We start from the raw sequence: 21,973 nt of genomic DNA on the forward strand, positions 1-21,973 counted from the left end.
AAGACTGTGTAAAAAATACCAAACCATCTTTAGCCCAACACTCCTCCAAGAGGTAGCACTTTTTTGTGTGTGTGTATACTACAAACATAAATATACCCTACCCTGGATTGGGTATTTTGGCACCCCATGATTATTTACTGTTCACTGTAAAAATGTTACTGCTTTCATTACTCCATAATAAATATATAAATAGAACTACAGACTGCCACAGGAAAGAACCATATTTCCTTTCAACTTTTCTCTGTGTTACACCAGGTTGCTCACCCAGAACTCAGCTGAACTAATCTTGTCCTTTGCTACTGCACATAACAGAGATCTTCGTGCCATCCTAGTCACAAAAATTTCAAATGTTGTCCAAAAAAATCAAGAAAAACTTATCTCCATATCCACAACTGAGCTCCAGTTTTCTTTATTGTACAAATGATTTTAAGAGCCGTATTTGAAAGGAGGCAGTTCTGCCCAAGCACAGCTTTTACCTTCATGATAAAGAGCCTATTACAGCTCCACAGTTGGTTATATGAGTGCCATAATTAGAAATATACCCTTTCAAAAAATCCTGTCTACTTTACATAGTTTTCATGATGAGTAACAAAAAAGGCATCCAGATTCTTATTTTTTCCCCTTTGGTTTATGAATATTACTTATTATTAACAACAACAGATACAAATGGATACCAACAGTCCAGAGAAAGTGAAGCATCTTTTTTAAATGGGTTGTAATGTTTACTGTTTTTCTTAAATATTATCATTTCAGTTAAACCATTACCCTTTTTTATTAACATACTTTGATATTAAATAGCCATAACAAATATGAAGGCATCACACTTAAATTTGGGAGGTTCCCATTTAGATCATGTGGGAATGTGGGAATGAGACAATGGCTGATTACTGAACCAAAACAGCTGCTGCAATTGTTTTCATACACAAGTGAATGAGAAAATTTCATCTTTCAGTCCATGGAGAGAAGGTGCAAGCCCTAACTGGAGTAGCCACAATGTCATTATATTATCTTTGTCTTAGAGCTATTCAACCAAAGAATACTCTTACACAGTGTTAATAAATTACATTTCAAAAATTATGTTTTGCTAATTGATTTTCCCTTTGTATATTAATGATACTCAAACAAGACTACCAGTGCAATATAATAATAGCATTTGTACCTTTGTCCTACTAGCATAATTATTCATGATTTCAAGGTCACGGGTAAAAACATCATATTGTATAAATACAAAGTAAACAATAAGAACACTAACTTCAGATATTATAGAAATAGGTAGCAACTACTGATTTAAAGAACCAAATGTCATCATTACATGCCTAAGCTGTATTACATCATTTAATGAATTTGAAAATTAGCGGAGGAATAAGAAACCTTGATGATGCATGTTTGTTTCCAATGACTAACGCAAAACACGGAACTTGCAGCCGCACTAGCATATTTAATTCTGACAAGAAATCATGACATTCAAACAGGAATGAGATGATCCTCTTGATTTGACTATGCTATTATACAGCAAGTCACGCTGCATAATGTCGGAGCTTTTCTACAGGCCGTGTGAGATTATGTTCTTGTATTTTTCTGCCATGGTAATGCACTAAAGCATTTACTGTCTTATCCTGATTACAACTCTTTGTAATGGAAAACTAAATACCAGGACTCTGTTTCACAGATACAGAGCCGCAAAATGTAGTTGAACACTGTTAATGGTAGACTGGAAATGAAACTTAAGTGTCGCTAACTCTGTCTAGTCTCTGTTCCTCAGTGGCCACAGTTTAAGAAGTTTACTTGAACAGAATTTACTGTAAAGACTTGGGTGTTTAATCTCTACTCATAATGCTAAATGTAGTACATTTATCAGAGCTGGGAGTACCTGAATGAAACTGGTCAGGGAAAAATCCTCTTCACACTCTCATGCTACTGCCTACTTTGTCATCCATTAAGGGTATGGACTTTATGTGAATGATGCAGGAAAAGAAGAAATATGTCTGGGGTAGGGGTTTTTTATGGGGAAGAAATGATATAAAGGGGAACACTCTGCTCAGTTAATGAAAAATAAAAAATTACAATTAGATGAAATAGCACGTGTGCTTAATCATTCTCAGCAAACATGCAAAACTCCCCTTAGAAAGTACATTGAATTTAGAAGAACAAGTTTTCATTGTTCAGGTGTTGAGAGTAGTGATCAAGAAGAAATGTTGCTACAGGTGCTTTTTTGGCTAATGCCTTTTCTTTTAAACATAGGAAATTTTGCAAGCAGAGTTTGTATTATCCCTTCATAAGTAACCCTCAAATGTTCCTTTTGTCATCTTGTAAGATTTTAAATTTAATCATGTAAGTTCTTTCCCTCCCACCTTACTGGTGGCTCAGTCATTTCATCTCATTTGACCACAGGATAGAAGTGGGTGTGTGTGCCCTTTTAAGCTGAACTTACATTTTCTAATATTTGGCACATTTTCTTACTATCTTTTCTTTACCTCCAGGTAGGCCACATAGCACAACAATGAGCAAAGAGGTAAAACTCCGGCTGAAATGATGTAATGCTGAAAATTAAATTTATACACAAGTATTCTGAGTCTGGGTCATAGCTGGGTCACTCCTCTGAGTGGGAGGCAATCCAGCAAGGAGCACTGGATAATGATTTCTCTAAGCTGAGGCCCCTTTCAAGAAATATAGCACAAAGCTTTACCTTGATATCTGAATCTAATCTGATTCAATGTGTGTAATTACTGATATTTGTTGTGTGGTAGTAAGAAGTGATATTATTTTGTTATATGTTGTATTATGTCTCCCTTTCAACCTGCTAGCACCCAGCAATAGGCTTTCCAATATCTGAACCCTTACCCAGAGATAGTGGTTTAGATAAGGACTGGCTGGCTGAGGCTTTTTACAGAACACATATTGTTTAGAGTTGGGGGAATTCATTCTTTTTCTTGAACAAAGAATGGAGTATGTCTTGGTTGTTTAGGCACAGCTAAATATGGCCAGTGCTATTTTTTTTAGCTGTATTTATCCACTGTGTTCATTTGCTTCCATGTATAGCTATCACACACTCTTTCCTAACCTTGGGATGAGCTTTTCTGTAATGGCTTCTAAGTGGGCTCCACCTTGGGATGGTAGGAAGAGCCAGCAGAACATCTCTGCTCACATACAACTAAGCAGGCCCTCAGGGGAGACACGGGCTCTTCTAAGCGGTCCAGGCTGGTGCAACAGGCTTTGCAAAACATCTAGGAGTCTTAAAAACACAATCACATCAAAAGGTACAGCAACCCATATAATTTCCTTCTGTTGTGCCAGTTGTCAGCCTCTTGCATGTTGTGTCGCCAATGATTTTGCACTCTACCTGCAAGGTTCCCTGCTGCCACCTGACAATGCTGCAGTCAGCCACAGGCTGGCAACCACAGCGCCACGAGAGTGACTGTCAGGGCCATTTTGCATGAAGTACACGCAGCTCCTACCCAGCGAAGCCCTAATGTGTTGATTTACAGAGTCCTCTTGGCTGACATGGGAAAATGAGTCTGGTCATGGTTGATTTAACATTTTATGGGCAAAGAGTCAGCCTGCTATAGTAAGTTTGGACTAGTGCAAATATTTTACACATTTACACACAAGTCTGCAGGAAAAAAATATCCAAGATACTCTGTGATTTTGATTCTCACATCCCTCGAGCTCTACTGAAAATAACGTGAGTTCCAATTAATTAAACACAAAGGTGTGTGTTACGGGTCAGACCCTCAGGATGAGTAAGCAGCTCTGCGGGCACAGACAGCCGCCCGCGAAAGGAGGAGCCCGGCCGAAGGCTGCGGTGGGGCGCCGCGAAGAGGCGCGGTGACCCGCGAGTGCCCCCGCCAGCGCCGCTTCCCCCGCACCCCCAGGCTGGCCGGGCGCGTCCCGCCGGCCCCGGCCCCGCTCTGCCCGCGGCGGGGGCGGGCGCAGCCGGCGGGCGGAGCGGACACGGGCGGCTCCGCCCGCCCCGGCGGAAGTGGCGGCGGCCGCGGGGCAGCCCGCGGTTCTGGGCGGCGGCCCCGGCCCCGCCGTGCCCTCCCGCGGGCGCTGCTGCTCGGGCCTCCCCGCCGGCGGGGCGGAATGCCGTTCCCCGCAATCCACTGAAGCAAACCGGCAGCGGAGCGGCCGCCTGAGCTGCTGCCGGTGTGCTCGCCCCGAGCCCGTGGGCGGAGGGGAGCGGAGCGGGCAGCTGGCCCCGCGGTGCCCGGCGGCCGCAGCTCCGCCGCCTGCCCCGCGCTGCCGCGGCGCGGAGAGCCGGGAGAGCGGCCGGGAGACAGCCCTGTCCGACCGCCCTGCCCGACCGCGGGGCGGCCGAGCCCGCTCTCATCAGCCCCCTCTCCCGCCGGCACACCGGCACTCCCTCCGAGACGAGCGCAGCTGGACGGAAAATAAATCCAGGGGGGGAAAAAAGCCTGTCAAATCTACCTCCGGCTAGTTCATCGCCCGAAAAGAAAGGGGGGAAAACGCGTATGCCTGCGTGGGGGTGCCAGGAGAAAGATGAGTGTTTCTTTCATTAACCTAATGGTGATTGCAAAAGACTCCCTTTTTGTCAGCTTCACCTAATCAAAACCGAATATCTGTATGTGGCACTGACAAAATCAGTAAAACTTCACCTTCGACTTTATTGATCTGAACAGACAGGCAGAGTTTTCTATGGTGTTCAATTTAGGGAATTAAAAAAAATCACTCCGCTAACAGCATTTGGTACATTTCTAACCCATATGTCACCTCAGTGCTTTAAATAATTATATTTGCATGCAGGGAGTGATTCATAAATATGTCAGGATTGTGAAATATAGGCAGGCATTTCAAACTTTCTATTTAAAAAACATGAATTATGGCCACGAAAAATGTGTTCCCATTTAAGGGTGATACGAAGTATTTGGTGTCTAGTACGGAGGCCCATCCATCATATAGACAATAAAGAGAGTTTTTGCCTGACGTTGGAAATTTATGGTTGCCCTTCTCTGCCCTAATAACTCAAGCATTGTGTCAGCCTGTGACAGCCTTTGCAGAAAAACAGCAACCCTGTTATCAATCAAAAAGCCCTTTTACATTTTTAGCAAAACTCTGATCATCCAGACACCCTTTTAATGTATATATTACATCATTATAGATCATTCTGCACTTTTACTGCAACTCAACAAAATGATCCATCACTTCAGGACAGTCCTGATGAACGCTGATGTAAATTATTTGCACGTCGCTAGTACAGTACAAAATGAAAAATGTACTTTAGCTGGAATTAATTTTAGGGTGTAAAAAGCTAAAAATTAAAGCAGTGGGGATTAGAGGAGACCTAAATGCACCATTAGGGATAACTGAAAACAAACTAATAGTTATTAAAAATTAAGATTATTTTAACCTTTTGGGATGATGGACCTAGACTGTTTCAACAAAATAGCGAAGATATATTACATGCTTCTTCCTGCCCCTGCCAAACATAGCTGTTTTGTAATTGAGTCGAGGATCATTGTTCATTTGTCATTAGGGTGTTTAGATAAGGTTAATTATTTGGGTTCCAGTGCCTTTTCCAGCCATATCCTCAAAACTCTTCCTCATATCTCAAAGGACGCTGTTCCTACACTGTACCTCCCTGTTGAAGACGCATCTGGTTGATCTGCACAGTTTCCATAACAAAGTTGTCAATAAACACTCCGCATTTGGGATCCGAGTGACAAAGCTGGAGATCGCCTCCATTGTGTGCCATGGTTAATTTCTGAGGGATTACTGTAACCAAATATGTGCTTAGTTGGTACAATTCTCTCCCGTAGCCTCCAGGCTTTCGCAGAAGATAAACACAAAGATGCCTTTATGATTGCTGAGATGGAGTGATCAGACCAAGGTGTTACAAAAGCTACAAGACTTTTTTTTTTTTTTCCCACTCTTAGAATCTAGACGCCAAATAGCAATTCAAGTTACTTATGTACGAATTAGGAAATGTGTTCATTCGCTTTGGGCTCGATGATTTTAATCGTAGTACATTTAAAAACATGAAATGACACTGAAAATCTCCATGCACTTCACAGGAAACATACCCAGCCTTGCTCGTGTCATTGCAATTATTTGACTTGTTCTCTCCCTCTCCCCCTAGAAAGTTACCTTAAGGCATATTTTAAATAACAGCTGTTTGCATAAGAAACACCTTAAACATAAAAGAGGGTAGATTTGGAAAATAGCTGTTGGCAAACGGGTTTCGACACGGGAGTAAAAATTTTCACACTCACACATGAAACAATGTCAAGAGGGAAATCTGTCAAAGGGCTAAAAGGAGAAAGGTTGGGGTGGGGTTTTTTTATTATTAGGTGCATTAATCTCTTTCTTATCTCGGTGTAACAAAAGGAGCAAAATTAGACAAATGCATTTGAAAACATTCTAGGTGAGGCTATGTTTCTGAAAGCAGTAAGCAACCAGCCAAACAAGCAAACAAAAGTGATTTTCTGTTCGTTTAGTAAAAATGTCACTGACTACTAAAATTCACGTTCGCTTAAACGTGACTATTATTTTGAAGATGGCTCTGAAATTATCACCGCTTATAAAACGATTACCTACATCTCATGCAGAGTAAAATATATATTGCTTCTATGTGTTAGGAAAGTAATTACAATCATAAGGGTAAATATTTTCAGGTACTATGTGAACAGGGGAGAGGTTTGTAAATCTTACTTCATGTTGGCAAGCTTTCCAACTATTCACTTTAACAATATTCTGGAATAAATACCCACACCTCTGCTGGATACCTGGGCAGACACATCAGTTATTAGCTGAGCACATGCAGTCTCGCATTAAAAAAAAAAAGTAAAAAAGCCTCTCTCCAAATGTACCAAATTGTGGTGGTGTATTTCTGATAACCCATCACATTTCTTATCTTCTTATACGAAGTACTATCATTTGTGTAAGGAAAAAAACAAAAGGGAAGAAGATGCATCATCTACAAAAATGTATTGCAATGTATATCCTAATAAAAACCTTGGGGTAGATAGTGAAATGTAAGTACTATCAAAGGAAATAAATTTGATGCACTGGATGGACAGACATGTAACTGAATTGTGTTACACACAGAAACACAACCCAGACACAACTCAGCAACTCTGCTTCTGCTAATTAACATCTTAGTCTTGTTCGAAAAGATAGAAAATAAAGAGGGGGAGAAGGAAAAAACAAACAAAGAAAAAAGCTAAACTAAAGGGCCTGTAGGGTTATTGCTGTTCCGTTTAAAAGACTAAACGCCCTTTTCCAACATGATCTACAGAAGCTGACACTTAAATGGCAAGAGAGCAAGCTCTCAGAGCAGGCACGCTGGTGTCGAGGTTTCTGCAGTTCGCTCTCCCGAGGGAAAAATAGTCAGTCCGGGTTTTTTGGGTGATCCTGACCAGGGTTTGCAGCTCGCCAGCCTGACCTGTCAAGCGGATTATTTTAGAGGGAGATTAATAGGGGAGGCGGGCTGCAATAATAATCGTTTTGTTTGATGTGACAACTTTGATAGGCGTTGATTTACTTACAAACTGATAGGCTTTTAATTGAGCGCCTCCATCCAGCTTGAGATGAAAGGAAAACCGCATTGAAAAGCTGCCCGAGTGCCCTCGAGCCTCAATACTGATTAGCCATCTCGACAGTGAATAGTTCAAGGCATTTTCAAACTTTTTTTCCTCTCTCGCTCTCGCTCTCCTCTCCTCCTCAAATATCTGCCAGCCCACTCCTTTTTAAGAGAAAATAAATCATTTCCATTGTGTGCAAATAAAATCGACTTGACATGCTTGCCAATAGCTGGTAGGTAAAGGAAAGTGTGGACTGGCACTTGTTAATTAATTCCTCCTTTGCTCTCCTTTTTTTTTTTTTTTTAAGTTACAGTTTTCCTTTGTAAAAAGAGGAAGACAGGTTCCAACCCTTGGAATTTTTTTTCAAAGGAATAAAAGCAACAGCCACCAAAACTTCAACAAGACTACACAAGTAAATGCCAAACAGCAAACCGTCTGCACGGACTCATTAAACAAGATTCCCTCGCGAAGGTAACGAGCAGGACAGAATCGCTCTTCTTCGGCTCAAGAGAGGAAAGGAGCCCGCAGCAGGCAAATCACAAACTCCGCACCGCTTTCAAGCTGCAGCCCCGCCGCCCACCCGATCCTACGCGTGTGCATCCTAACTCCGAGCCCCTCGCTGGGAATCGTTTTGTGCGTGTGTTAAGCGCAGTGAATAAGCTCTCATAGCTCAAAAATGCTTTGGAGGGCGCAAAGGGGAGGAGATGTCTTGGGGCTGATTTTTTTACAAGGTTCTACATAAAAAAGTTTACAGTACTGAGTGAGATTTAAATCTCATTTCAAAGGCTGAGGGGAGAGAAAAAAAAATGAAAAAGAAAAGCAAATGAAAAAGCTGTCCTCTGAAGTTGCTAATTAAATTACCCTCTGATGCTTCTGCTTCAGCCAGAAAGATCGGGGTTCGTGCTGTTCCCCCCGCTCCGTCCCCCGCTTCTCCCGTCGGTGCGCTGCCTGTTTTATACAAGTACCGGCTATCGCCTCTGCTTCCTTGGCTTACAAGTAAAACAGCCCTTCCCGAAATCACCCTCACCTCCACAAGAAAAGAGAGAGGGAAGGAAAAATGGGGAGGGAGAGCCTTCCCACAGCTGACTCTACCTTAAGACAATTAATCTTTAGTCTTTCACCCTGGGAGGCAGGATAAATACAACGAGAAAACAGATAGGAGTCTCCCCGGTCCTGTAAGGAAAACAGCTGTTCCAAGCACTTTAATGCAAATGAACACAAATGAAGGTTTCAGCTTTTTTTTTTTTTTCTTCCAGAGTTTTACTGCACTCCATTTATCAATTGGACTTGACAACAAAAGAAAGAACTGGGGGAAAACCTGGGGCAGATTCAAGTCACTTCCACTCTAGATAAAGGAGGGGGGGCCGGGGGGGCAGTTCCTTGAGGGCAAGTTGTGGATCTTGTCAGTCCTGTTGCAATATCGTGGGTTCTATGCAAGATTTTTCTCTACCTCCTCTCCCGTGCCTTTTAATTTTGATGGTCCTGCAAGATGACCGCGGTGATTGCAAAATGAAAGTACGTTTATGATTCTCCACTGAGAAGTTGTGCCAATAAACCTTATCTTTCAGAGAAAAGATAGAAATTTAAAAGTTTTTTAAAATTAATCGCATCTTTATTAAAGCTAGAGGAGTTCCGTGTATTTATCCTACTCTATACACTGTAGTAAAAGAGTAAAGTGGTTTAAATAAAATACAGCAGATATACTTACTGCGCTGCAAGATTTAAAGGGTACCTCTTGGCGGGGGAAGGAGGGGGGATACCGAGCAAAACCTGCCTTACATATACCTCGTAAGAAGAGCGGATCATTAAAGACTATCTGACACATCTGTTTAGGGACTGGAGCAGATCGGTGTTTCAAGCGAAGAAAAAGGACTGGGTTCAGCAAATCTCAACGTGAGAAAGTGAAAGTCCTTCCTCTCGTCCAACCCTTCCAGGATCAGCGCCTGTTCTGGTTGTAGTCCAGGTCAGGAATTGGACGCGACCCCTAAAGCACTTGCCTTGTTCTTCACTTGTCAAACGTGTTTTATCTCTAAGTGACCTTTTTGTTAATGTTGTAGATTGTGTGGGCCACCATGTCAGATCCGGAAACAAAAGTAAAAGATTGATTAACACATTTTGCCTGTGAAAAAATGTTATGGGATGAGGAGGTGGGGGGATAGTGGGAAGCAAAGTACAAAGAGAAAAGAAAAAGGCAACCCAGCGACTTGAAGGGCTGCGGATTCCGCTCGGGGCATCCGCCGGCGCCGGTAAAAACGGGGCTGAGGGCAGAGGACTCGGTACCCTTCGGGAGGGCACAGACACAAAGCAGGACGAATGTAACGCACGAATGGACACCGTGAGCGTACCCAGAAGGCTCTCAACACAGCCTAGCTGAAAATCCAGCACATAAATGGCGAACCAATACTCTCGTTGGGGCGAGGGGCCGCCTTCCCAGGCCCCCGCTGCCGGGGACCGGTTCAGCCCGGCGGGTGCAGGGACGAAGGACACTTTGGAATAGGACGAAGAGGGAAGGGGAAGAGGAGTCCAGCAGCCCTCCCCGACAGGGCAGTGAGGGGCTGGGGAGGGCTACCGGTTGCTGGCAAACAAATCCAGTTTACTCCAAGGATTCATTCCATAAATTAAAAGGCTTTTTCTCCCGAGGAGCCCGTCTCTCACTCTGTTTTCTTTCCTTCTTCCTCCCTCTCTCTCTCCTTCCCCCTTCAAGTCACACCAGGCTTGTAATCAGCAACAAAAGCTGACATAAATCAAGGGCGGATTGACAGGGGCTGACAAATAACTGATTGATTGCGGTTGGGGAGCACTGACAATTGACGGCGGGGCGGAGAGTCCCGAAAGGCGGCGGCGGGCTGTGCGTGACAGCCCCGCGTGTGACGACCTCCCCCAATCCCGCCGCGCTCCCCGCGCCGCCGCAAGCCGCGCCGCAGCGCCCCGGCTCCCGCCCGCTGCCGCCGGCGATGCGCAGGCCGGCGCTCTGCAGGTTCTCGTCCGGGCCTCCCCCGCGCTGTCAGGCGGGAGGGGCGGGGAAAAGCGCCCCGCGCCCTTCCGCGGGTCCCGGAGGGGACACGGCGCGGCGGCGGCCCCGGAGCGGTCCCGGCGGGCCGGCCCCGGGGGGGGGGCGCGGGCCGGGCCCGTAACGCGCCGTGCGTGGCGGGCGGCAGGCCGTGCTCGGGGCGGTGTGCGAGCGGCGGGGGCGGGAGGGGGAGGGCGGCGAAGCCCGCGGCCGCCCCCCGGCAGGCGCGGCGCCCCCAGCCCCGCGGCCGCCCCGCCGCTGCCGCGCGATCCGCGCTGGCTGCGGAGGAAGAAAAACGTTCGCAGCGCGTGATGTGAAACACAGAATTAACGCCCATCCCATCCTAGGAGCGAAAACAAGGAAGGAGGGGAGGGGAGAGGGAAGGCGGACGAGAAAGGGAAGGGAAAAAAAAAAAAAAAAGCGAGAGACCATTAAAAACGGAGGAAAAAAAAAGCCCAGAAAAGGGAACGTCACATCCCCTTGACCCTCCAATCACCTCGGGGTCCCATTTGATTGGAAGGCGGCAAAGGCTTTAATCTCAGACTAATTCAGCTGCTTTTGAAGTGAGTTTCTTTGCCAGATCCCGGGCTGGATGGGCAGCGGCTCGCATCACAGCTGAGCGGCGGAGGCGAGCGCTCCGCGCCGCGCCAGCCGGGGGAGCTGAGAGCGGCCGAGGGGGACCGCGGCACACGCTCGCAGCCCCCACCCCCCGCCCCCAGCACAGCCCAAGGATTACTCGGCTTTTTTTCCTCCTCTTTCTCTCGGTCCGGCTCCCCCTTTCCCTCCCCCTCCCCACCCACGCCCTCCCCGCCAGAGAGAGCCACGGGACATTGTATGTTTGTTTTTCTGCTCGGGGGGCGTGTGGCTTTTTTCCTTTCTCGCCCGCAGAAAGCGAACGAACGTTTCCGAGTGCGAGCGGCGCCACTTGCCCCAGTTTTCATGCGAGGTTTTGGGTCATGATCACATCGCCCTCGCTTTCTGCTATAAGAAGTAGTAAGCGCAGCAGCAGCCTCAGCGAGCCCGGAGGCAGCCCCCGCCGCAGCCGCAGCGCCGCCGACCTCGCCGGGCCGAACGGGCACGCTGGGAATAACGGCAGCAGCGCCGCCGCCAAGCCCTGCTTCCACGCCGTCCCCCCCTCGGACCCGCTACGCCAAGCCAACCGCCTTCCCATCAAAGTCTTGAAAATGCTCACGGCGCGGACTGGACACATTTTACACCCTGAATACCTGCAGCCTTTACCCTCCACGCCCGTCAGCCCCATCGAGGTAAGGACCCGGCCCCCGTCGCTTTCCTCGTCCCTGCCCGGGCGCTGGCTGTGCATGGCGGCTCCGCCAGCCGCCCTCGGCACTTTCCTGCGCTTTGAAATGCATTTATACCGGGACGGGGGCTTCTTTTGATCTCGAGTTAGTGCGAGGAGCCACTCCTGGGTATTGTTTCCGTGTTTACTGGGTTAATGTCTAGTTCCTGTATAAAATGAATATTTTCGATTTTGCTATTTTGAGCTTTTTTTTTTAATCTCTGCTTTTTGAGAGGAGGGGTGGGTGGAAGGAACCGATCCACGCTGGGGTCACGATCCGGCCACGCAAACAAGCAGAGCTCAGAGCTCCAAACAACCTTGCTTTTGCAGGGAGTGTGTTGGGGTGGGGGGGACACACACGGGACGGGACGACACGACGCGGAGAGCGACAGGCTCAAACGTGGGGTGCGGCAGAATAACTATTTCGGCTCGCCGACCGATTCCTTTCAAGTACCGACGCGGATCTGTACTTCGGGGCGCCTGTTGGTCCCCTTTCTGCTCTGTCGAGGTTGCTGGTTCCCCTCTGCCCAGCTCGCTGTTTGCGGGACCGAAACTCGAAACAGAGCTGGTGGTGGGAAGGGTGTGTCCGTGGGAATGAATGATTTCATTAAGGTCTCTGCGGAGCGAGGACATTCTTCTCCCGGGGAGCCCTGCTCGTCGGCTAGCTCGGGCTCTGTTTATAAATAGGGCGAGCAGTCAGGGTGCAGAAATGCTGCAGTCTCTATAGTTCACGGGCGGGATTGCGGGCCAGCACGGCCCGAGCGACGCCGAGACGCCGAGCTCCGCGCTGCCCGGGCCGCTGCCGGGAAGGCAGGGGGCATTGAAGGCGGCCGCGGCGAGCTCGCAGGGATATGAAAATCCCCAGCCCTTTTTAAAGGCTTTATGGAAAATGGTGCATTCAAGGGAGGGGGCTGTCAAGTTGATGAATGCGCACAAACTGTTCGTTACTTCCAGGCTGTACTCTGCAGAAACCTACGGGACAAGAGTCCTATGTAAGCAGTGGGGGTTTTCTCAGACCCCGATTAAATCTCTTTCTTTGTGTGTCCCTCTGATTTCCGCAGCTGGATGCAAAGAAGAGCCCCCTGGCCCTTCTGGCACAAACTTGCTCGCAGATAGGGAAGCCGGACCCGTCCCCTTCCTCCAAACTCTCCTCGGTCACCTCCAATGGCTCTGGAGGCGACAAGGACTCCAAGTCGGGCCCCTTGAAGCTCAGCGACATCGGCGTGGAGGACAAATCGAGCTTCAAGCCGTACTCCAAGCCGGGCGCGGAGAAGAAGGAGCCGGGGGCGGCGGGCTGCGCGGGCGCCCCCGCCGCGGGGGTCGCGGCCGGGGAGAAGTCGGGATTCCGGGTGCCGAGCGCCACCTGCCAGCCGTTCACCCCAAGGACAGGCAGCCCCAACTCCAGCGCCTCCGCCTGCTCGCCCGGGCTGCTGCCGGCCGAGGGCAAAGGCGGGGAGGACAAGAAGGACTCGGAGGGCTGCGGAAAGAGCGGCAGCTCCGGCTCGGAGGGAGGCCCGGGCACCACCAGCATCAGCCACAGCCGGATTAGCGTGAGCTGTGCCGGGATTAACGTGGAGGTCAACCAGCACCAGGAGAGCACGCCGGGCTCCAAGCCCATCGCATCGGACTCCGCCTCCTCCTGCAGCAGCACCACCGCCACCTCCTCCACCTCCGTTCTGGGCTCCGGCCTCGTGGCCCCCGTCTCTCCTTACAAGCCGGGCCAGACCGTTTTCCCCTTGCCCCCGGCGGGCATGAGCTACCCGGGGACGCTAGCTGGAGCCTACGCCGGCTACCCGCCACAGTTCCTACCGCACGGAGTGGCTCTGGACCCCACCAAATCCTCCAGCCTGGTGGGGGCCCAGCTGGCCGCCGCCAGCAGCCTGGGCTGCAGCAAGCCGGCGGGGTCGAGCCCGCTGGCGGGCGCGTCGCCGCCGTCGGTGATGACGGCGAGCCTGTGCCGAGACCCGTACTGCCTGAGCTACCACTGCGCCAGCCACCTGGCAGGCGCCGCCGGAGCCTCCTGCGCCCACGACCAAGCCCTCAAGTCCGGATACCCCCTCGTCTACCCCACCCACCCTTTGCACAGCGTCCACTCCTCGCTGACCGGCGCTACGCCGCCTTCGCTAGCCGGCCACCCTTTGTACCCCTACGGCTTCATGCTCCCCAACGACCCCCAGCCACACATCTGCAACTGGGTGTCGGCCAACGGACCCTGCGACAAGCGCTTTGCCACCTCGGAGGAGCTGCTTAGTCACTTGCGGACCCATACTGCCTTCCCGGGCACCGATAAACTCCTCTCCAGCTACCCCAGCTCCTCGTCGCTGGCCAGCGCAGCGGCTGCGGCCATGGCGTGCCACATGCACATCCCCACGACGGGCGCCCCGGGCAGCCCGGGCACGCTGGCCTTGCGCAGCCCGCACCACGCGCTGGGACTCGGCAGCCGCTACCACCCGTACTCCAAGAGCCCCCTGCCCACCCCAGGGGCCCCCGTGCCCGTGCCCGCTGCCACCGGACCCTACTACTCCCCTTACGCACTCTATGGGCAGAGACTCACCACAGCCTCGGCCCTGGGGTACCAGTGAGTGCAGGCACCGGGGCCCTGACACACAACACAAAGTCTAGCGGTAAGGGAAGGAAGCCCTGCGAAACTTTATAAAAGTTGGAAAGAAAAAAAAAATCTTGACTTTTTATAAAATAGTGTTCATTTGAGGACTGGATCCATGAGCACTGTATTTATTTATGTTAGCTTCAAGCGGGACAACGAATCATAAAGTGCATTACTAAACTGAGCTCAATAGGTAAAAGTGGAACACCCATTGTAGAATATAAATAAAAAGATAGAGGTCTTCTCTTTAATGTTACTTTAAAATTGCTATGATTGTATTGTACGTTCTTATTTAATATCTCATTGAAACAAAAAAATTTACATGCATGTTTGTTACTAAAAACAACTCGCAATTTGTCAGTTATAATTTCAAATTGCAATTATTTTTAAGGTGTATACCCTTGAAAGAGAATTGGTATTTTTTTGTATGTATTCTGGAAGAAAAAACAAAAACAATTCTATTCCAAAAACCTCATTTGCCTTATTTTGTTCTTTAAAGGAACACTTAACTATTTTTAATTTTTAAGTCCACCCTGTAAAAAGGGTTAAGTAAGGTTTACGTCATGTACTAAAATAGACAATGTATCGCTTTAAAGATTAAAATTCCGTATATTTGATGTATTAAAAGGTTTTACTTTTTTTTTTTTAAATACGCTTTGATTCTGTTATAAAACCCGAGTAGGTCTTGGATGGAGGTGACTGCTAATTTCTCCTTAAGCGTTTATTCAATTTTAATTAAAAATTAAAAAAAAACCAACCAAAGTTTTTTTTTTATTGTAACCCCAGGGCTCTCTTAAAAAAAATCAGACACAGTTGGTTTTTTCCTCATCAGTAGAATTTTCTGGCACGAAATAAGAAAACTGAGAATCGCTTAAATCTCTTTCCCTGTCTTTAAAGAAGGTAAACTTATATTTCAAATGTTTTTACTGTGAAATATCTGGTTTTTAAAACTAGTTTTCAACTAGAAGACTTCATTCTTTCTTTAGAAAGAAAGGGGGAAGGCAAGACTGTTTTGTAAAAGTGTAAGATGATTATCTGAAAGCTTTTTTTTTTAGCAATGTAATGCATACCTATTCATCTCTTTCTAAATGAGAAGTTCAGAAGTAATTAGGGAAGCGCTGTTTGAGCTCATCCAGTTATTTTCAATTTCTCTCTTCAGTTCGCACCGCAGCACAAAAGATCGTCAAGTAAAAAAAAAAAAACGGACAGCTCTGAAAACTCATTTTCTTTAAAAAGGGACCGAAAAAAAAAAAAAAAAAAAGAAGCCATCCGTTATTTGGGCCGAGTTTGCTCTTTACTGAAGTGCAGTGCCAAACTTGACATGATCCCGAGAGGGGCTGCCCCTGCCTGCGCCGCGCCTCTGCCTCCCCAGCCCGGGTTTCCTCCTGGCGCCCCAGGGCCACCGCCCAGCTCCGGCTCGTCGTCCTGCGTTCAGGTAGGAGCGGGGGCTGCGGCGGAGCAGCCAGAGCAGCTGCCGAAACTGCGCAACAAACCGGTGCCGCCGACATAGTCGGAAAAGCGGTAGCCAAGTCCGTAAAGGCAATGCCAGCGAAGGGCTTCGCCCCGCGCCCTGCAGGGCGCTCGCAGCAGAGCGGAGCCGAGTACCTGCTGCCCCTCGCTCGGCCCCGCTCCTCCCGCCCCGGCCCCAGCGCGACGCACTGGCGGGGGGCAAAGTTGCAAGCGGCGACTTTGCTTGACAAATCACCGGGTTTTCTCCCTCGTTCTGGATTCCCCCCACAATATAATTACTGTTCAGAGTTTCCCGTGGTGCCCTGATGCTAATTAGTCTAATACATTTACTCCAGATAATTAGTGGAAGTTAGCGTTAATGTGCAAAGGCGAGAAAAGCAGCGAGCTCCTGAAGCTGCACGGCCGCCCGGCCGTCCCGGCACGGCTCTCCGGGCCAGGGCCGCGGCGGGGGCCGGGACACTCGCGGGGAGGCCGGGGCTGGGCCGCGCTGCGGCTCTTTCGGGACGCTGTCCGAAAGCGGCACGGGAAATGCTTTGCGGTTTAACCAAACGTGTTACCCCCCAGCCGCCTTAAATGGGAAAGGGACCTTTGCGTATCTCTGCTTTAGGAAATGTAAAACGGGCTCTCGTTCTGAACCGATGAGTTAGAGAAAGGGAGGAGAGGGCAGTGCTGTTAACTCCACCAAGTAAACTATAGTTATAAAATAAGAAGAGGATACAAACACAGAAAGTAATTGAAAGAAGGGCTTCTCGGGTCGGGGGTGATGGTGGCGGAGGATTCATCCGGCGAGCCCGAGAAAGGCAGAACAAGCTCGCAGTCCTCTCTGTATGCCGCACGACCCCCGCTCTCTCCTGCAGCCCGGCCAGAGTGCCTTCCCAGCTTTGCTATTTTAACTACTCTTAATTTGAGGAAAATTACATTTCAGGCTCCATCTGGGTGCGCAAGCAACAATTACAGTTTTGCCGCGATTAAAACACCACCATTGCCACGTTCCTCTCCTGTTCGTGTGTTTTACAATTACGGATCTTGAACAGCTGCAGCTCAGACTTCGCTAGCCAAATCCCATCGCCCATCAGGTGTTGCAGGGGCGATTTAAAAAGGGCGAGGGAGGCATTTGTGTCCTGGAACTCTAACTACAATTTTGGGGATTTCAGCTCTGAAAGGTTACACACAAAGATTGCTGATGCAAGTGGTGAAATGAACACTTAATGCTATTATTACTGTTTTGCTCAGATACTGTCCCCGAGGTTAAAGTAAAATTAAAACACCTTATTTTATATGTAGAGTGGTGATAAGTAGGTCTCTCTTCCAGCCTTGTTAAGTATATGACCTGGCAAGTGCCACCTAGGATTTTGATATTAATCTATTAAATTCGCCTTTTTTTCTAACAGAGATCGACTTATGGACATTAATGTTTTTAGGTAAAAGGACTACATTTGTTATTCCTCACCACCCCACCCCCCACCCTCCCGTTCTTACTAACTGGATGGGTTGTGGATTTGACAGCAGCCGCTGGTCCATGCCACCGAACTAAAATAATTTCACAGTGAAAAACCAGCTTGAGAGGACAAGCAACAGAAGGGCAAAACCCATCAAAACCCGAAACTGTGATCAATCTGACCAGAGTCAGGCATACATTAGTTTAAATTAAACAGTTTTGTCTTTCTCACAAATCTTTTTTGAACATTAAAGATAGAATCATGTAATATTTAAATCAACTCTTGTCAGATGCTAAGTGCAACTGAAGAAGCAAAATAAAAATTAATGCGTTTCCATCCACTCTCAAAAGCTTACTTTGGATGTAACTTCGACAAAATACTTCTGATAAGCAACGGTTAGAAAAGAAGGGTCCTGTTTATCTTATCTACGGGGAAATGTAATTAAGGTAGTTTTATGAAACAATAAAACACCAGACTCCACAGACAGCAAAGGAGTCTCTGTAATATATCTGAGCCTAGATGGGCATATGTATCTTGGCTTATGTGCACAAGCCCACACCAAACACACACATATACATATGCTTGCCTGGTTTTGGAATGCAAAATGTATGCTACAACTAAAATACAAGGATGCCTTTATTACGGGAATATTTTCCTCAGTGATAAGAGACTCCATTTGCTAAGACCGGAAAGTCACCCACTGCCCATTCACCACCTTTGGAGCCACCCTCAGCGCAGCCAGCAAGGTACACGCAGTGCTGGGGCTGGGGCTGGCCCTCCTCTCCCTGACCCGAAGTTAGTCATGATCTACCCACATCTACAGTCGAAATCACTCAGGCAAAGGGAATCCCGAAAGATCCAAACTTTCCGAAACAAAAGCAAATGTGCATTCCTATTCTGTAAAAACATTGATCAAACTTCATTCTTTCATACTTAAAAGAGATGGAGAGCAATGCTGCTTTAATACTGTTGGCTCTCATTGCAGGCTTTCAGTAGACCTCAGTTTAGGGGTTTTCTGTGGTAATTGGTTTTTTTTTTTTTTAGTTTTGTGTGTTTTCTTTTGTTGCTTTTTGGGTTTTTTGTTTGGTTGGTTTTTGGTTTTGCTTTTTTTTATTCTGAAGGAATGATTCTGAAGTGGAAAATCGCTGGAGCTACCAGCACCAAATTTCCTTTTCATACAGATTTTTGGGTATAATTTCAGACATTTGTAATGCCGTGTTGAGACACCCCACCACCCCTGATTCTTTCTGCACCATGAAGCACAGCTAGCACTGCTTCATGAGCAAACCTGAGGCAGGCAAGCAACCAGTTCTGATCAGAGGTGTCTAATCCCTGCTAAATCTCTTTCTCAGCTCACTCCTGGAAAATTCGGGGCAGTCTACCTTTTCTTTTTTTAAGGTAAAATTTTGTTGCGATGAAGCACAGAGGTGTCAGAAGAAAAAAGACGGACCCCGAGTCTGTATGCCCTCACCTCTTTGGAGGCGGAATGCTTTGGCAGCGGAGACATGGTTGAAATTTGAGCAGATTATACATTTGAGCTTGTGCATAAATGCGAAAAGACTGTCCTAATGCTGGATATTTCTCCATCAACATTTACCAGGTGCTGCTGTTGCAAAAATCTCACCTCCGACTGCTTGCTCTGTGTGTGTGTGCATGCACAGCGATGCACAGACTTTGTTCTCTCTTCGTGTCTGAAATTCATCAACTACCCACCCCCGTTCCCAGCCCCACGTCCCCTACATGAAAAAAAAAAAAGTGAATCCGTTCAGGCTTTGAATATTGTGTAAGAAGCCTTGTGTGTGTATTTTTTTTAAATCTTCAAATGAATTAAAGACAACCTGACAATGCTGTCATCTGTCTTCAACGTCACATCAAGGCAAGAAATAATGATAACAGAGCAGCAGAAGGACGCCCACTGAAACCTGGAGGATATATATACACATATATATACACACACACACATATATGCCTTGAAACAGTTTGAAAGAGAACAAAATTAGATTACCGCTCTTAGGCTATCACGGTAAAAACGTGTGGGATTTTGCGTGCGTGTGTGTGTGTGTGTGAGTGGCTCATCTTTCCTGCCTTATTTTGTGAAGCGCGTGCTACTCGATCCAAACCACTTCTGTGGGATGGGACAAGAAGACGAGCAAGCACATTCCTCGTTCCCAAACTACCACGAGCAAAGGAAGCACCAAAATATCTCCCCTCCCCCTCCACCGTTTCAGGTTCACGTTCCAGTTAATAACAAACGTTACTGCTCTCCCGAGGCGCGGGCCAGAGCGGGCACGCTTTACGCGGAGGCCCGAGAGGGCACGTTACGCACAGCTGCCCGGCGGAAGAGGGGCTGCTCCCGGGGAGGAAGAAGAGCGAGGAGCGGCTCCTCGGGAGGAAGAAGAAGAGCGAGGAGCGGCTCCTCGGGAGGAAGAAGAAGAGCGAGGAGCGGCTCCTCGGGAGGAAGAAGAGCGAGGAGCGGCTCCCTTTGTCTGCGCGGGCCGCAGCCCGGTGTCGCTCCCTGCCGCCAGGCGGCGCTGCGGCCCCCGGCGGAGCGCAGGGCAGCGGCCGGAGCCGGGCTGGGCCGGGCCGGGCCGCGACGGACCCCGCGTGCTCGCAGCCCCGGGAGCAGCACGGCGCTACAAGCGGCCTGCCCAGATAAAAACAGATAGGCCGGACCGAAAAAAAAAAAAAAAAAACCTCAAAAAACATACACACAAAAAAACTCACCCCAAAAAACAAAACTAAAAATCGTGGTGGTTTGGTTCGGTTTTTTTGTTGTTGTAGTTTTTTTTTTTTAATCGCGCTTGTAATCTCATTCGCTCTGAAGGGTAAATAAATTGCAGTTGTATGAAAAACAATTGGTGCTACATGTGTTCATAACAGATGGGATCTTATCACAGTTTAACTGTAATAAATTCTGACTTCTCGAAATTGTAATTTCTGCTCCATGCTGGATGTCTCTTTTCTACTGTAATAATAGGGCTACGAACTCTTGAGAGCAAGCAGAAAAGTTTTCGCTGCTAGCGTTGCTCAAGAGTCAGGGCATGCTCCTGAAGCCTCTTCCCAAGTGCGGCTCTTTGAAAGTTTGCATGAAAACGCATCTGAAAATCAAAAGGGAGAGAAAACCCTGGCGTATAGGGAGACAAACAGCTGATCCTTCCCCCGCTGAGTAACATTATTTACTAAGGCCAATGATAATAGTCCTTAAAATACATGCAGAAAACCTAAGAACGAGCCCTCTGTGTGAAGAAGCCCTGGCAAATGACAGATCATGGTTTGCTTTGTGAAGAGAGAAAATCGAAAAGAAACCGAGCCCCTGAGGAAGGGGGAACCAAACTTTAGATTAATCTCCCCTCGCTTCAGCTCACAAAATTAAAAAATAAATTTGAATAACCACTGAAAGGAAAAAATTATAATAATAAATTGTCCATATTCACTGAGGCTGCGGGACTAATTATTTTCACCATCTCGACTTCCAATTGCTGTTTATCAAGTCGCAGGATAAATGCTTGTAAATCCATTACATTTCCATAAATCCTTTCGCCACTTTGTTTTTGGCCAATGCTTTTGCAACATTAATTGATTTTATTACACTTTCTGAAGCCACTGTTTATTAAACTCAAGCAACTTCTCTCTGAAAGCGTTGGGTTTTTCCATCAACATACCAAAGCCGCGAACGGGAATTTCTGAGGTTACTACAGGATCTAGTCCCTTTTTTTACACCCCTGCTGTGATTATGATGGCAATTGCGAACTGCAAATTACAAGTTTCTAATAATCTACGCTGTTACAGAAAACAGCCCCTTTATTGCTGTTGAAAAATTAGTCTAAATCCAAACACCACCCTTCCCCATAGTTTTTAAACGGGGGAGGCATGAAATGCTACTGTGCGATGGAGATCTCTCACACACTAAGAAACGCTCTGCGAGTCTTTTACGTTACTGGGTGGACAGCAGTTATTTTTAGAAAAGGATTTTCGATGTGTAACTATAAAGCCAACGCAATTTAGAAATGAGTACCCAAGTTCCAGGTTTCTCAAACCTTTCTCCCCTTTTCTTCAATCGCCTTAAGAAAACTGGCCCCAACCAGCCTTAAACTGATAAATGATTTCTGACTCAATAGCAGCTGATTTCCAGTTCTTTCACCTGTCACGCTAGCCCCGTGATCACTATTTAAAAGCGTGAAAAGCTAACGCTGGCGTTCAGAGCGCTCCCGCTCGGCCCCACGCTGTGCCCAGCACCCCGGGCAGCGAGCCCCCCCTCCACTGCCGCCCGCTCCATCACACCGAGCGAGGATGTCCCTGCCATCGGCGGGTGCTGCGGAGCCACCTCGAGCGACTTCAGCGACGCAAGATCTTGTAAAACGCAGATAATTACTACAGATCACATGCAGAAGACATGTAGAACTGCCTGTTTTAGGTAGGACAACATAATGCGGGTATTATGAACGTACCCTTCGTATTACAGGTTCAGTGCCTGTAGCCTACCCTTGGCTCCTCAGCCTTTTTAGTCACATAAGCTGGTACCCACGAAGACATTTTGCAAAGCTGAACGCATCAGCTGTTTGCGATGTGGTCATTACTCACACTGGGGGGAGGAGGGGAAGGACAGGGAAA

The 21,973-nt window shown here is 47.7% G+C and overlaps 2 protein-coding genes across 3 annotated transcripts in view; one reads left to right on the top strand and one right to left on the bottom strand.

Annotated features, from left to right (window-relative positions):
• LRMDA (leucine rich melanocyte differentiation associated) overlaps window positions 1-9,354 on the bottom strand; it is a 634,206-nt gene extending 624,852 nt beyond the window's left edge. The window contains exon 1 of one of the 2 annotated variants that reach the window (XM_030951416.1): window positions 9,250-9,354. The gene's annotated coding sequence lies outside the window, so the exon portion shown is untranslated. Of the gene's footprint in view, window positions 1-8,633; window positions 8,712-9,249 lie in introns of those variants that run through there. The other variant, XM_030951417.1, reaches the window with a different exon arrangement.
• A 1,626-nt stretch (window positions 9,355-10,980) lies between these two features.
• On the top strand, window positions 10,981-15,074 carry ZNF503 (zinc finger protein 503). The gene is made up of 2 exons (XM_030951653.1): window positions 10,981-11,816; window positions 12,910-15,074. Exons 1-2 carry the CDS (start codon window positions 11,508-11,510, stop codon window positions 14,428-14,430), a joined length of 1,830 nt encoding a protein of 609 aa, XP_030807513.1. The 5' UTR covers window positions 10,981-11,507; the 3' UTR covers window positions 14,431-15,074.
• Window positions 15,075-21,973: the final 6,899 nt, after the last annotated feature.

This window comes from Camarhynchus parvulus, chromosome 6 (assembly GCF_901933205.1).
Source record: "Camarhynchus parvulus chromosome 6, STF_HiC, whole genome shotgun sequence".
Classification (NCBI taxonomy): Eukaryota; Metazoa; Chordata; class Aves; order Passeriformes; family Thraupidae; genus Camarhynchus; species Camarhynchus parvulus.